The 15,970-nt window shown below is 41.7% G+C and overlaps 3 protein-coding genes across 3 annotated transcripts; 1 reads left to right on the top strand and 2 right to left on the bottom strand.

The window, feature by feature from the left end:
- Positions 1-1,307: 1,307 nt before the first annotated feature.
- slc2a10 (solute carrier family 2 member 10) lies at positions 1,308-6,948 on the bottom strand. Its single transcript, XM_079184765.1, has 6 exons — positions 6,913-6,948; positions 5,661-5,736; positions 2,898-4,169; positions 2,551-2,673; positions 1,960-2,095; positions 1,308-1,871 (listed from the first exon to the last, which is right to left on the bottom strand). The coding sequence occupies exons 2-6, from the start codon at positions 5,662-5,664 to the stop codon at positions 1,775-1,777; spliced, it is 1,632 nt and encodes a 543-aa protein (XP_079040891.1). The 5' UTR covers positions 5,665-5,736; positions 6,913-6,948; the 3' UTR covers positions 1,308-1,774.
- Positions 6,949-8,812: 1,864 nt separating this feature from the next.
- mrps33 (mitochondrial ribosomal protein S33) lies at positions 8,813-10,442 on the bottom strand. Its single transcript, XM_079156678.1, has 3 exons — positions 10,113-10,442; positions 9,381-9,633; positions 8,813-9,177 (listed from the first exon to the last, which is right to left on the bottom strand). Exons 2-3 carry the CDS (start codon positions 9,593-9,595, stop codon positions 9,072-9,074), a joined length of 321 nt encoding a protein of 106 aa, XP_079012804.1. The 5' UTR covers positions 9,596-9,633; positions 10,113-10,442; the 3' UTR covers positions 8,813-9,071.
- A 1,260-nt stretch (positions 10,443-11,702) lies between these two features.
- On the top strand, positions 11,703-13,353 carry tp53rk (TP53 regulating kinase). Its single transcript, XM_079156672.1, has 2 exons — positions 11,703-11,939; positions 12,600-13,353. Exons 1-2 carry the CDS (start codon positions 11,717-11,719, stop codon positions 13,076-13,078), a joined length of 702 nt encoding a protein of 233 aa, XP_079012798.1. The 5' UTR covers positions 11,703-11,716; the 3' UTR covers positions 13,079-13,353.
- Positions 13,354-15,970: the final 2,617 nt, after the last annotated feature.

Below are 15,970 nucleotides of genomic sequence, written 5' to 3'. Positions count from 1 at the left end.
CCTCCAGATCACGGCATTTTGGAAGTGTTGTTCAGGTGCTGTTCAGTGCTCCAGCTGTATGTGAACACAATGACACTTGAACACTTTCTCTGCCCGAGTAGTTCTGTCTTGCCTTTTTCTTACCAAACCAGATCACCAGTCTTCTTTTTGATATGCGACTCCGTCATGAGTTTTTGTTTTGTGTCGAAACGTCCCGGACTGCTGGATACAGGTTTGCCACCACCAAGTGGTTTCGATCAACTCTAGTGTCGTACTCCGATCTCTTTAAGGAGCCAGGTAAGGTTCATTCAGGTTCTCAAAGAAATGGTTTCTCAAACGTGCTGCTCTCCACTTCCTTGAATTACTTCAAGTGGCTTTTCTTGAATAACTTCAAGACATAACCAAAGTTTACTCAGTCGGTTGGAAGACGAGACTGACCAAACCTAGTTTTGTTCTGTGGGAGTTACTCGTACTGTAATGCAGGTTGACAATGTGGTTCTAGTATATGTCAGATGAAACGTGATCCAATGATCATGTGCAGGTGAGTGAAGTGCTGTCAGGGTTGGAGGACACAGGGAAGCTCTGATGAGTGAGACGCTGGACCGGCCTTCAGCGACTGTGTCCCTGGAGGTCAGTTGTTGAATAGCACTTGAAGGGTAGAGTTCAGTGTTTTAGTGCCAGAGTTTGAAAGTGTAAGTTTTAGACCCTGCTCTGTACCTTCCCATCTTTTTCTTTATTTCTTTTCCAAACCTGCGAAATGCAAATAAATCCGAACATGTATACATTGACGCGAGAACGGAGCATTTTGAGTCCCTACATCACTGTATATATTTTTATGTCCTTCTGTAGAAGACTAGTATTTGAGAAATATTTGTGTAAATAAACGTGTTTTATTTATCAGGAACGTCTGACTGATTCATGTCTCACGTTCACACAGACCACTTTCACCCTCACATGGCTTTGCAATCAATCAATGCTACATTTTAAAGGATAAGTTCTGGTTTCCCCCACGTCTTTAAATGCATTATTTAGCGTCAAACGTCCATGGTTATTACGGGTGCTTTCATTACTCCTGTTCATACTGGATGTGAAGTTATCCCTTCAGAATGTGACACTAATTACAGTTGGGTTAGACTCTAAACCTTAGTGTGAGCGTGAACGGTTCTGTGCCAGTCTGCCAACCTGTTCAGGGGGAACCCAGTCTGGGGAAACCACTGCACCATAAGACTGGTCAGTCACTTCCAAGTGAGTCTTTCAGTACACAACGACGTCTGCGTTTAAAGACTGTGTCTTTGCACAAAACGAGGACTAAACATTTTAGCCACAATTTTTATTTCATTTCTATACTGGAGGCACATTGGGAAGGGATTACTTTGTGGCCAGGATGGCCATGAGGAATAAATATGAAGGCCAATGACTTTAAATGTACATATGGGCATATCATCAATGTATTGAGATCGACTTGGAAAAATCAGAATGACAAAGGTAAAACTGTAAATGTTACAATCAAGTTAGGAACATTTAGTAGACTGCTGCTGACCACAACTGACAAACCTCTTCAGATGCACAGCAGCTTGTTGTTTTTTGGCTGTAAAATAAAAATAAAAACATTCCTTGTAAAAATGAACATACCCAAAATATCATTTACAAAAGTCACGTCACATAGAAATGCACTTTGTTAGCGTGTTTCACAAAGATACCACATATATTCCAATACCAGCTGCAACAGAGGAAGGCCTAGCATGGGTCCAAAGCCTACATGGTGTTTATGCCCGTCAGTACTAATATCCTATCATCACCCTGAGGAGCTGACTTGACAGCGCACTCTCTGGTACTGTGGGGAAGGGTTTCTCCAGCTGTTTATGCAGCAGCACTCCTCGCCTTGGTAAAACCTGCAAAACAAGACCGAAGACACACATGAGTGTCTCATGCTACTGCATGTGGTTATGAGTATTTACTCAAGACAAATATAGATCCTACTTGTTTAAACGCAGCTCCTTGTCTATCTCTTCTAGACTCTTCCCTTTGGTCTCTGGTAGCATGAAGTAAAAGAAAACCCCAGCGGCCACAGCGGTCATCCCATACAGGAGAAACATCCCCGACAGACCGATCGCATCTGTTGATCGAAAGCACAGTTCACTTTAAATATGTATTAAAATTCTCATTACATCAACAGCAATCAATAAATCAAATGCTCAGACAGAAAAAGAAAACAATCTGTCTGTGGCTGTCACAGGACTGCAATAAGCTCTGTGTTTAAAGAGGCAAGTTCGCCATAGCTGCAACCTAAAAGTATTTATCTTAACATACAAGACTGAATTTAAAGTTCAATCAGAGTCACTGGGACCTGAAGTGAATATCAAAAGAAACAAGATGACAACGTTATGGAACACTTTGGCTGTGTTCCATTTGGCTTTTTTCCAGTTCCAGTTACTTTTTTGTTTGTGACTCATTTGCTTACATGGAATGCTGATGGAACGGAACCACCATTGCTTTTATTATTTCCACCTGCATTTTCCCCACTGTGACAAGTCAAAATGTCCACTGTGAAAATGGTGTATGGGAACTCACCGATACAATTCAAGAAAGTGAATGTGACCAACAGGTTGGCAGCCCAGTTGAAGCAGTTGGTGAATGCGAATGCCCTTCCTCTGATAGCAGCTGGAAATATTTCACTCAGGAGAAGCCAGGTCACTGGTCCAAGAGAAAACAAACTGCTTAACTTCAGAGCTCTAATAAAACACTCGACAGGCTCCATGTTGGATAAAGGTAATTTTAAAGACGGTAAAGCTACATTAGGCATCTTTGCATGTTAGCAGATTGAAAATGCGCATCAATTTAACCTTATATTTAATCAATCTTGCCTTATGAAGCTTTAAATGCACAAAAAACACCCCATTTTGAGAGAATATACCAACTTGGTCCAAATCCAACGGAGTATGCACTGACAACAGCCATCATACACACGAGAATGATCCAGTTCACAACCATGTCATGGGCGCTCGGAGGAGGTGCCAGAGGATCGTCCGGTTGTTTCTGTCCAACTTCATTGAGAACTACATCTTCATCTTGTGTGTTATCGAGGAGTCTTTGGCTCCCGTGTAAAGGCGCCTCAAAAACGGATCGATTACCAATAGTTAGATGAGGTCGATTGGTTCTGTTAACGTTGAAGTCCCCAGAATCACAAGGCCTCCTGGCATTCATCGATGAACGTCCACTGAGGAGTCCAATGGTTATCAGACACAGCGCCATAACAGAGCATCCACTGATGAGCAGGGGCCTCCGCCCCACCCGATCCGAAAATACCATGGAGGTCAGAGTAGCGACCACTTTGACGAACCCCAAGCCCACAGACGCCAGCACCGCCGAGGCATTGCTCTGAAACCCCACAGAGTGGAAGATGGTGGAGGCGTACAGGAGGACATTCGGCTGGCCTGTGAACTGCTGAAAGAGCACCAGTCCGAGGCCGATGACGGTCCGAGTCCTCATGTTGTCTTTGCGCTGGAAAAGGTACATACTGTTGAACTGAACCTTCTTGCTTTCCATGCTGGAGCCGACTTTTGAGTCATCTGCTTCGACAGTATTCATCAGGTTGCTTTCAGTTTGAAAACAATACCTTGGGCTTGAAGATTCCTTCGTGCTGGATGGGAGGAACCAGATAGAGACTAACTGAATCATAGTCGGTACTATGGCTAATCCAAACATCCACTTCCACCCTCTTTTAGAGTCGGCCAGGATGTAGTTCATGGCGTAGGCTGCCAGGATGCCCACGGTGATCCCGGCTTCATACAGCGTTACCAGGAAGCCCCTGCGATCCGGGGTAACCATCTCGGACACAAAGATGCAGCAGGACATGGAGGATATACACATGGCGAAGCCCACCGTCATCCTGCCCACCACCAGTGCCGAGTAGGAGCCGATGAGCAGGACCAGGCTGCCGGTCAGGATCAACACGTTGCCGAGGAGGATGGAGTTCCTGCAGCCCCGGTGGTCGATCAAGCAGCCGCCCACGATGGAGGCGAGCAGAGCTCCTATCAACAGAGAGCTGACCAGAGCCTCCTGCTGGACACACGAGAGTCCGAACTCGGCCTTGAGCTGCAGCAGAGCGCCTGAGATGATGCCCAACTCATAACCAAAGACCAGGCCGCCCAGAGTGGACACCACGCTGGCCAACAGGAGGATGGAGCTACCTATGGTGAAGGAGAACAGTCAGAGGATTTACTCTGAGCAAAAGATGTACATTTACACACAAAAATAATCTTGAGGGTAAATGTATGAATTTGATGTCAATCTTTCAACTTCATGAGGTTTCCGTGAGATCATGTAGATTGATTCGCTGTGAGACTGTCAAATCCACTATCAAGGAGCAAGGATGCAATACCACTAATGGCCACTAGATACTGACTCCAAAAAACAGCAGCTCTATAAGTATCCATTCAAAAAAAGAAATACAAAGTCAATCTTCTTGTTTCCTTTAAGGAAGCAGATTTGTCTTCTTAGTGGCCATTTAAAAGATGTTGAGTTTCATAATGGTTTAGAGAGAGGTACATTTTAGAGCTGTATTTACAGGGATTTTGTGCTTCATTAATCTCTCCAGATCATAGAATGTATATGCTCCATATAGCAGCAAGACTATACATCATATCTTCAAAATGTGCCTTCAGGAAGCTATGGATGATGTCATAAATGGTTGAGCAGTGGTTTCCACTTTGGGGGGCCAAGAAGAAAAATCCTATGAAGGCTGTGCTGTAGCTTTTCTAAGTTTGCGTGCCACTGCGATAGAGCCATGTTTTTGCGACTGTTTTACGGCCATTTTTCACTTTAAAATCTTCAGATTTGTGAGTTTCTTCTTGTAGATTCAACACTTTAATTTCTGAGAATCTATCTTATAATTTAAGATTTATGTTTTACGTTCATTAGCCCGTTCATTAGTTTTATATTTTTCTACAGTCTATAAGTGTAAAAGTGTGACTATGTAGCATCAGACTGATCCGGATTAAAGAATTGAGTGCTGCTGGTGAGATTAGAACAGATTCAGCCAGCATGCAAACCTCCGAAGCAGGAACCTTTTGTCCACACAGTACAAGCAGCACAAGCTGCTCAGGTACAGATAAATTTGCTTTTTTTTAAAAAATTAAAAAAAATCCAGCAACATTTTTGTTCCATATTGTTCACGGTTCTTTACAAATAAATAAAGTTACGTTGTTGCAGTCTGTAGATTTCCAGTGTTTTCATTAGTTTACAGTACGTATTTATTTGAGTGAATGATAATCGTTCATCCCTCCAACTGTTCTGCAGCTGCCTCTCACATTAACCTGAGAGTCTTTCATGTGCAGTATCTTTTGACACAAATGCAAATGAGAGCTGCTGAATTTCATTAAAGAGTACTCTGTGTCCCGTTCATATGAGGAAAGATGGAGCTTAGAACAGCTAGCGACTGCAGTTACAGTCCACAGTTAAGTTTCACATTTGATTGGTTGATTTGAATAGTTTGGTGATTTTTAATGACCCTTGATGGTCTAAATGTAGCTTCAACTATCAGCAGCTGCGATACTCAAACAGTGTATCACAGGTCAGCCCTACAATGCATTTGTTACATTTTGCTTTTCTTTACACCAGAGCAGAACTAAACACGCTGCAGGGCAGCAGTCCATACAAAACGACATTACTTTGGAACTCACCCATTGCTTTTGTCCTGTTACATTCACATGTTGGTCAGCCTCTGCATGTCTGGGTTCATCTCTCGGAGGAATTCCGCTGTGAAATATAAGCAAAAGTTAATATGATAATAAAAATTGTAATAAGAATAATACGGACAATCTCCGGGCCCTGCAGAGCCCTCCTGGTCTGGCACCCGTCTCGTGTCCTGCTGCTCATAGGAAAGACTGTTGCAGCCCCGTCGCCATGACAACCCTCTTGTTGATTGCCATGATTTCATTAGGGGGTCCACTCGAGATGGGCTCAACAACACGACACGGCTGTGTCTCACTCCGTCTTTAGTCACATATCAACATCTCCTGCAGCAGCGGGGACGATGTGTGAATGTGCACAACATCTGAGGAACTGTTGTTCCAAATGGACTGAGAGAGACGGACACTCACTCATCGTTTATGGTTCCGGTTCGGTGTTGACTGGACTTTTTTGATATATTATATGATATTTGATACTCAAAACAATATGTGGACGAATCCAGAAAATCCCCCACCAAGTGTCACTGTAGAGGTCCCCATCAGGCTTATAGCATCATAGTTATTCAGACAGACTCCAGTTCAGCTCATAGAAAAATACAATTCAATGCCCCGGTTTCAACACAAAAATGTCAAGAATAGGACCCCAATCCAACACTTATAAATATACATATACATTGGGTTTGAGTTGAAAAGGGGTGTTTTGGGAGTTCAGTTGAAGTTTAAGGAAGTATTATCACCAAAAATATACTTCAAAGTATTAAAGGCAAAAGTAATTATGCAGCAGAATGGACCCTACAGACATTAGATTGTTCATCGCCGCAGTATTTCATAGAACTATTTCACTTTACTTTAGCCTACATACTGCTGGAAAGTTTCATATAGCAACCCATCATAATGTGAGCTTTTGTATGGAAACGCTTTATAAAAAAGTAATGTAGCTATATTGAGTAAATATACTTGGTTACATTCCACCACTGGGTCTTTGTCGCGGCCCTGAAGAGAATAAATAGACAGAGAGTCTCCGGTAGAGTCCTGTGTGTTACTGATAGTTCAGCTGGACAACAGGCCCGTTATCCGTCGACTGTTTTTCCGTGCAGGACTTGAAGCAGTTGTTCAACGGGACAGACAGACGTAACAGTCCGCTGCATGGCTGCGTTAGTTACGAGCTCTGGAGACACTTTAGTCCGGCGTGGACTGCTATAGTGTCGGCTATGAGACATTCCGGGAGGAGACATGGACTCACCGTGAGCAGCAGAGCGGGCGGTTAGAGAGATGCTCCTGGAGAAAAACTTGTGTCCCTTCAGGAAGTCGGAGCGACGTGGCAGCGGTGTCAAGTTACAGGAGAGGAACTCCTGACTGTCCCAGGACGGAGAGCAGCAGAGAGGCTCAGAGGACCGCTGCTACTACATCATGCCATTATAGCTGGTCTCTAATAATCATATCATATATGAATGAAGAAATAAACAGTTCGTGTGTTTCAAAACTGACCACAATTAGAATGTAACTGAATACATTTACTGAAGATAAATACATAAATAAATAAATATCTATGAAATAAATGTGGAAGTCAACAAATGAGGCAATAAATACAAGTAAATGTACATATGAGCCAATATAGATGAGCGCACGCAGCTAGTTCTTGTGCTTCGGTCTAAATCGGAGATAACCGCGCCCACTTCATTTCAATGTAACTGATGGAAATAAAAAGATCTGTGGAAAAAAATGTGCAATTATGAAATAAAAGTCCCCTGAAATAAACAAATGTAAAATTATTAAATAAATTACCCTGAAATAAATAATAAATAAAGTAGTCCTTTGACAAATGTCCCTTTTGAAATAAAAATCTGTTTATTTATTGAACTTATATATTTATTGTCTCATTTATTTATTTCACAGGCATATGCATTTATTTGGTTAGTATTGGATTATTTATTTAGCTAATATTCAATTAAATACTACAGTTCTACTTGTACTTTATTTGAGTACGTTACTGTTGTGCTGCTTTATACTCCCACCTAACTGCATTTGATGGGGAACTATTGTTCCTTTTACTCCGTTACATTTATCTAACAGCTGTAGTTACATTTCAGATTAATATTAAGAACACACACATATTACGGTAACAATTACAGTAATGTAATTTTCTGAAGTTACCAGATTATTCTGTTATTTGTCTTTTACAATTAGTCACTATGTCCACATAACTGATGATTATTTATCAAAAAATCTCAATGTGTTCATATTTTACAAAAAAGCATTAGTGGTCAACAATATCGATATCGAGGTAATTGGTCAAAAACATTGTGGTATTTGATATTCTCCGTATTGGCCAGCCCTACAGGTGATCACATTAAACCACTCAACATTATATAAAAAATGAGTTAATGGGAGCTTCACCTCCTCCAGCTACAACATGAAAATGATGCTTATAGTAATACATTCGTATTAAAAATACAACACTATAACATTGAGAGGTTGCTATAAATACTTACGTGGTGACACACTTTTACGGTATTGAATGCGGGACTCTTACACGCACCACAGTATTTTCAAACGATCACTTACATTGTTGTACTTCTACTCGCACTGAAGTAAAAGATCTAATCACGTCACATTACGATTGAAAATATAAGCCTGTTTTGGAAATTCCACTACTGCTTACATGGCGTCCTTGTGCCTCTTGCACCGACTGAATGTTTCCCTCTGTCCTCTAGTTTTCTTCTAAAGTCAGGTTTGTTGATGTTCTATTAGCCCTCAATTATTTGTATGTATGTACAGTAACAGAAGTAGCCCTACTAAAGAGTACAACAGCAGAAGTAGTCCTGCTAAAGAGTACAACAGTAACAGAAGTAGTCCTACTAAAGAGTACAACAGCAGAAGTAGTCCTGCTAAAGAGTACAACAGTAACAGAAGTAGCCCTACTAAAGAGTACAACAGCAGAAGTAGTCCTGCTAAAGAGTACAACAGTAACAGAAGTAGTCCTACTAAAGAGTACAACAGTAACAGAAGTAGTCCTACTAAAGAGTACAACAGTAGCAGCAGTAATAGCCTACTAATGGTATTCATAGTAACAGCACTCATTTTTCAGCAGCAATATGTAGTAGTAGCAGTACTATCAGTAGTGGTAGTAATAACAGACACTCTCGAGGTAACAGATGCATCTTTATTGACATTTTTTATCTTATATCTAACAATAATGATTAGTTTCTGTGTTTCTGTCTGTAGTGACACGCTCTGTCTTCTTGTTTCTTCCTGGGAGGTCATGGGTCAGTCAGGCTAGAGAAGAGCACCTGAGCAGCAACAAGTCCTTCCTGTTCCTCCTTGAGGAGAGCAGAATAAGGAGCATGTCCACAGTCCAATGTTGTCTGCCTGCGTAACAAAGAGAAAGTAAAAAGAAGCAGCTCATTTCTTCTTGCCCGCTCTCTTCCCTTCTCCTTTCTTTGGTTTCCCTTTTCCTCTCAGTTTCCTGAGGCGACGCATCTCCTCCTTGAAGTCCTCATGCTCGTCTCTGAGAAGGAAGAGCAAATATTTTAACAAACATTCTCACTGGCTGCTCAGAGTCTTCTTGATAACCCAGGTGTTTTACCGTTTTTACCCTCAATATAAAGCCACTGCTAGTGACACTCAACACTTCCTGTATCGATGTTTCACATTGAAAACCCTTCCTGCAGAGCTAAGGGCATAAATGATCAAGCAGGTCATTCTGAGTACCTGAACAGCCCCATGAACCGGAGCTTCTGGGTCATGGAGTAGTAGATCTTGTGCTGTGGGTACCAGTCGTACACCTCCTTCCTCTTGGCCATGGGAGGCTCCTGGAACAGCTGGACCACCTTCATAGACCTGGAGTCTGTCGGACGCACCACCTCCCCAAAGATCTGTGCGCTCAGTCTGGCCATGCGCACGGCATAGCTGGACAGGCTGGCCATGACCGCTGAGCAGAGCAGAGAGAAGACTTCACCAGTGGCTGAAGATCAAACAGAAATCAGAGAGAACACGTGTCAGACTGACTGACCAGCTGAACCATATTTGATAGCTTTCTGATTATCAGAGAACCATGATGTTTATTTGTTGCGTTAAATATTCAGCATACTTATTTTAGCAATAAAATACAAATCCTGCACAGTAGTTAAGTTATCAAAGATTAAAATAAATGTGGTACAACATGTATTTGGCGGCCATGTCTTTGAAAGAAAGTAGGAAAGTGAGCAGCCAGTGTCGAGTCTCGTGCTAGCATCTACAGTATAAAAGCGAGCATATTGACGTTGTTATGAATGTTTGTCCGTCCACTTCTGTTAATTACCACACTGACGTAACACCGTGGGTTCATGTTAGTGATGTTTTACTCGTTGTATTGAAGCCAATCTTTCTTAAAACCCTCACACGATGAGAAACTACACTTCCCTGCTGAACAGCCATAAACGAATGAATGCGTCATGTTCTTACCTGCAGCCTGAGTGGACGTCCACGCCGTTCTTTAGTGAAACTCACTACAAATGCCGGTAAACGCAGTAACCTGTAAATGACGACTACTGGAGTTCCGTTCAGTTCACTAACGTTTTAGCTCACATTCACCTTCACGCGCACCATACTGCCATCACAAGCGTTATCGCGCATGACACATTTTCCGTGGAGCTGATTGGTTAGTTGTCCTCACTTCCTATTTAAAGTGGTATTTCTATTTCCAACACGTGCCACATTCCATAAATTACACATGTATTCATCAATAAGTCGTCATTACAACTTAAATTAATACAGACTTTCCGTATTTTGAAGTCTGGTGTAACTTTTTTGCAATTAAGCACTCGCAGGAAGTCCGTCGCTTTTAAGAGGTCCGTGGGTTTGACAGGTGATGCACAAAGTTCCGGTTATCCGTCAGCTGAAGTGCACTCATCGTGGAACATACAGCCATTTGAATCGTGTGTGTCAATATGTATTTTTTACCTGAAAATAAAGCCACAATATAAACGGTAAGATATCATTTATCATATTTAAAAATAGCAGGATACCAGGTTGTATATATTCTCCAACACAAGAAAACACTGAGAAATCTGAGAATGTAGATTTTATACGTATGAAACACTGAATTTATCTTGAATTTGTATTGAACGTTATTGATAAAGTGACACACAGCCATGATCTGTGAGCAATTGAAGGTTCATTCAATGAGTGAAGCAAACTAGTTTTGCAAACACATGTTAGCTCGACCGAGCTGTGTCTGTTTGTAGGTATTTTACGGAGTGTTGTGTTCTATGCTGTTGATAGGAGCAGGATCAATAAGTTCATCAAGATCTCATACACAGTTGATGGAATTGTTAAGTGGCAAATCCACAGCAATGCTTACTATTGATCATAATAATATTATTATTGTTTTTTTTCTGAAGACAAAAAAATTAGACCCAATGATTAATGTTTTACTAATTCCAACCAACTTCTTTATTCATAGGTCAAAAGTTTTTAAGACCCCACCTCGCTTCATGTGCTCCTATAATGAAAGTCAACTCTATATTAAGTCCCTCAAATTATTGAAATCCAAATATTAGAAATTATTTATTTGATCTATATTAATTAATCTATCTAATTAATCTAATCTATGGCTATTATATATTCTTTTGTTATTTTTCTATTTATTTATTCATCTTAAATACGTATCCTACTATTATTATGCTATTTCTTTATGCTTGTGTACATGTTTTATGTCAAATTTGGTATGTGTTGAGTTTAGAGGATGTTGAATTTGTATGTGTAATGATTGCCTCATTTTTGTAATTGTGAATATGTGTGCCTCCTAAATTAAAATTTAGGGCGATGTAAACAATTAAGCAATTTAAATGAGCGTTTAGTTTACATAAATATCTGTGTACGTAGATTTAGAGCTGATTACGGTGAAAAGTAACTAGTAAAACTTTTCTTTTTCACTTGACCGTGCCAGTGACATCTCCCTCTGTAGTTAGTGTGTGTTTCATTGGTGGCCGCTAGGTGGCAGCCTGTAGAAACAGAGCAGAGGAAGCAGGAGGACAACAGACAGCAGAAGAAGAGCGGAAGTAAACATGGCTCAGGAAAAGAGCATGGCGATCCCAGAGTTCCTCAGTAAAGCAGAGCTAATAAAACAAGGAGCAGAAGCTCGGGTGTATCGGGCAGAGTTCTTGGGAAAGCCGACTATTGTGAAAGAACGGTTCCGAAAGCGTTACAGACACCCGGTGCTGGACGAGAAGCTGACCCACCGAAGGACGGTCCAGGAGGTCCGCTCCATACTGCGCTGCCGGAGAGCAGGCAAGTTCAACAACAGCCAGCTGGTCTCAACCAGTCTGGACACAATTCTATCAAATCTAAGGTCTGAGTGGCTTTGACAAAGCGCACCATCATTATCAAATGAGAACAGTTCAAGAAAAGAAGCTAAAGTAGCTTCAACTCAGCCAACCGGCCGGTGCTACAACACAATATTGTTCCGTTACAAGTGAAGCTGATGGGTTGACCAAGTCATTGGCGGGGGAGAAGGGAGTGTCCAGTTACGGAGCATTGTGTGGCGTCAACATTCGTATTTATACAACTGAAGCCTTCGCAGTCTCACACACTCATTACCAGGGGACGTGGTTTAGTCCCTGAGGGTTCAGGGTTTAAGGCCTTAGAGATTGAGCCGCAGTCCTCTGTAGCTTCGTATCACATTATAAACCATCTCTTAAATATATTTTAATATATATTTAAAAGTTGTACATCTTCAGTAGTAACCAGTGGTCTTGGCCCTGAGAGCCACAGACAGAGGAGAGGAGTTAGAAAGTAATTAGAGGAACACTAACACGTGGTTGTTTTTTTGTCTTTTCATGATATTTATTGATATAGAATAATGACATCCCTATCAATTGATACTAGAAAACACAGGTTTCTGTATCTTCAGACCCCAACTGACAACTCTCCTTCAACTTCTCTCCTCAGGCATATCTGCCCCTGTAGTCTACTTTGTGGACTACACATCCCACTGTATTTTCTTGGAGGAAATCGCGGGTTCCTCGACTGTACGCGACCACATCGCCTCCACTCGGCAGTCTGATTGCAGTAAGGAGCTGGGGTGGCTGGCTGAGAGGGTGGGCCAGATCCTGGCCAAAATGCACGACGAGGACGTCGTCCACGGGGACCTGACCACCTCCAACATGCTGCTGAGACGCCAGGAGGACGGGGAGTCCGAGCTGTTCCTCATCGACTTCGGCCTGAGCTACATCTCCGCCCTGCCGGAGGATAAGGGGGTGGACTTGTACGTGCTGGAGAAGGCCTTCCTCAGCACCCACCCGAACACAGAGACTCTGTTCGAGAGGCTGCTGAAGAGCTACGCGGCCGCGTCCAAGAAGTCCTCGGCGGTCATTAAAAAGCTGGATGAGGTCCGGCTGAGAGGGAGGAAGAGGTCGATGGTGGGCTGATGATCCGTGCTGTGTTCAGGGACAAGCCTCTCTGGAAATGATGTTACAGTAATAAAGTTGTTATTTTGAAAAGAAAACTGTAATGTATGTTTTATTTCTTCGATATTATAAAAAGATGGACCTTTTAATGATGTTGGTACATTTTGTAACAGTTCATGTGTTGACGTCTACAAACATTTGACACACAAAGTCAAGACTGTGCTCATTAGTGGGACACATCAGCTTCCTCACATCCTGTATTGCTAATATTATCGTAGCATATCTGTAAGAGCCTGTTGCCCCGCTTTAATACAGACATTAAATAAAGCACGTACAGCACGTTCCTTCTTTAACCTCCACATTCTGTTTGATTGACGTGGAGCTCATAGTCATCTTAAAAAAACTAATTGGATGCATTCACTTTGAACAAAGTGTGTGCTTTGACCGTAAGTTATCGTTGGAATCTTGCACTTAAAATGTATATGAACACTGTTTTGGCTCATGTTTGTTTAAAGTTGTTTTGGGGTCCGGTTTCTACACCGAATCAAGCAGTGCCCTGATATCTGCCCTACACCTCAAAGCAAAATGATATCAAAATATGTATTTAGTATATAACTAATTATACTATGAGTTTTCTGAATAGCCAGATTTGAGTTGAATTTCATTCAACTCAACGTCAGGATGGCCGAGCGGTCTAAGGCGCTGCGTTCAGGTCGCAGTCTCCCCTGGAGGCGTGGGTTCGAATCCCACTTCTGACAAGCATCTTTTATGACCTTTAAACAAGCTATATAAGGCATTTATGACATGTTATATACACATTACAGTGGAAGCTGTATATCGGGAGGTAGAACAGGTTGTCCACTGATGGGGTTGGGGTTGGGGTTCATGCCTAACTTAGGCAACACACTGAAACTGCTATCATTTGCGTGTGAATGGGTTAATGAAGAGCAAGCATTACAACTTTTTGTTCTATAACTATTTCCTTTTAGTGTAGCCCACCTACCTCGTTACACTATGTAGTGTAAGTGTAGTTCAATTACTTTTCTGTATGTTCTGTCTTAATATATTTGTGCTACTGTAGGCAAATATGTATATGCATACCTTTGATCCAAAATGTGTTTCCTGGTAATATTTTATCTTATAAATTAAACAATTTGTGGAACTGAACAGGTCAAAACTGCCTAAATTAGCCTGACTTACTTATGATTTTTTCCCGACATGCTATACAATGACTTTTTTATAACTTTTTTCGACATACATTATGACTTTTTTTTTTTAAGTTCGCTTAAAAGCAGCAGCTGTTTTCTGCCTCTGTCGCCTGATTCGTCACACATTCACAAACACATTGCTGGAGATCTATAAACCACATCTCATATCAATTGCAGGGATTACGATCGTATAAGTGAGCACTACATCACAGTCACATATGAAGAAATACATTGAAGAAAATACATTTATGGAAAGATCGCAACAACCTGGATTCGAACTCTGTCCAGCAAAATAATAAATCTCCCTGAGGCGGAAGCACAACCCACTCCGCCACTTCTACTGGATAAATTGCGCCATATTCATTTATTTATTCATTAAGTCATACCTCGTCAGTGCCCAGGAAACGTTTTGGTTTAAGGTGAACTGAAACAACTGGTTATCTGGGGGCCAGTGGCGGCTGGTCAATAGAGGGCCATGGGGCCTGGCCCCACCTTGACCCCCCCCCCCCAAAAGAAAAAAAAGAAAAAAAGAAAAAACAAATACTGTGCTTTTATTTTGAAGCGGATTTTGTATGCAGCCTGTCTGCTCGTCATCTCCGCTTGTGTGCACGTCTCAGAACGCGCAGCTAATTTGGCCCCACCTAGGCGGGTCTATGAACCAGTTTAGCCAATTGCTGATTAAAGATAGAAATGAGTGACATACAATTTAGCCAATCAGTGTCCTCAAATAGATTCAGAGTGGGGCCAAAACGATTTGGCCCCAAGCTGCACGGTCTCGTCAGGAGAAGTCTCTACAGGCGAGCGCGAGCGCCAGCGCAACCGCTACTCCTCCAAGACCCGTTTGAGAGGAGAAGTTTGAGGAAAAAGTACAGTGAAAGAGCTGATCCCAGATCAGCCTGACCTCACAATCAGACAGCAGACTAGCAGGAAAGGGAAGCAGTACGTGAAGCTTCTCTACTAGCTGTACACCAGACAGGTTTGGCTAGCTGGATGCAGTCATGCTAATAACTTAAAACAACGGGGACAGATCCAGCATGGACAGTTACGGGAGTGAGGGATGAGGAGGTAAGGAAACATGAGAACACCAGGGCACACATGAGAACTCTTGTCAAGATACATATTAGGCAACGTGAACATCTTTTCTTCTTAACTTGGTCATGGAGGCATCAACATTTAATTGAGATGGTAAATTAACAGTGAAAACCTAAATATTTAACTGCAAAGTTGTAATGCGTGTTTGATACCTTCATTTTTTTTGCATTAAATCATTCTGGGATGTTTGATGAAATTGATTGGATGGCCCTACCTAGAACATTTTCCACCAGCCGCCACTGCTGGGGGCGTTATCTTCGAACACTTCCAAACGTATCAATGCTTTTCAAATGTATGATGTTCACACCCAGGTTTTCCTGAATTACATTCGGACTATTATAATATTAAAAACACTGATGATAAACTTGTATTACACAAGTTAAAAAAGTGCATCACAGACGTAAAATCCGAAAATACACCTTGGATTAAGCAATCACACTAATTAGCAAAAACAGTATAAAAGGAAACTGGGGAAGTTAGTACGACCTCTGCTCAGTAGAAATATATTTCGTAAAGCTAGCAAAATAAAAAAACCCACCGATGGACCCTCGGAGAGTGAATGAATTGCTTGAGTTTAAGATCAACAATAACTAACCGACAGATTGCAACAAAA

This window comes from Pholis gunnellus (genome assembly GCF_910591455.1).
Source record: "Pholis gunnellus genome assembly, chromosome: 3".
NCBI classification, from domain to species: domain Eukaryota; kingdom Metazoa; phylum Chordata; class Actinopteri; order Perciformes; family Pholidae; genus Pholis; species Pholis gunnellus.
Note: the sequence above shows the minus strand (reverse complement) of the source record. Positions and strands in the feature narration are given on the sequence as shown.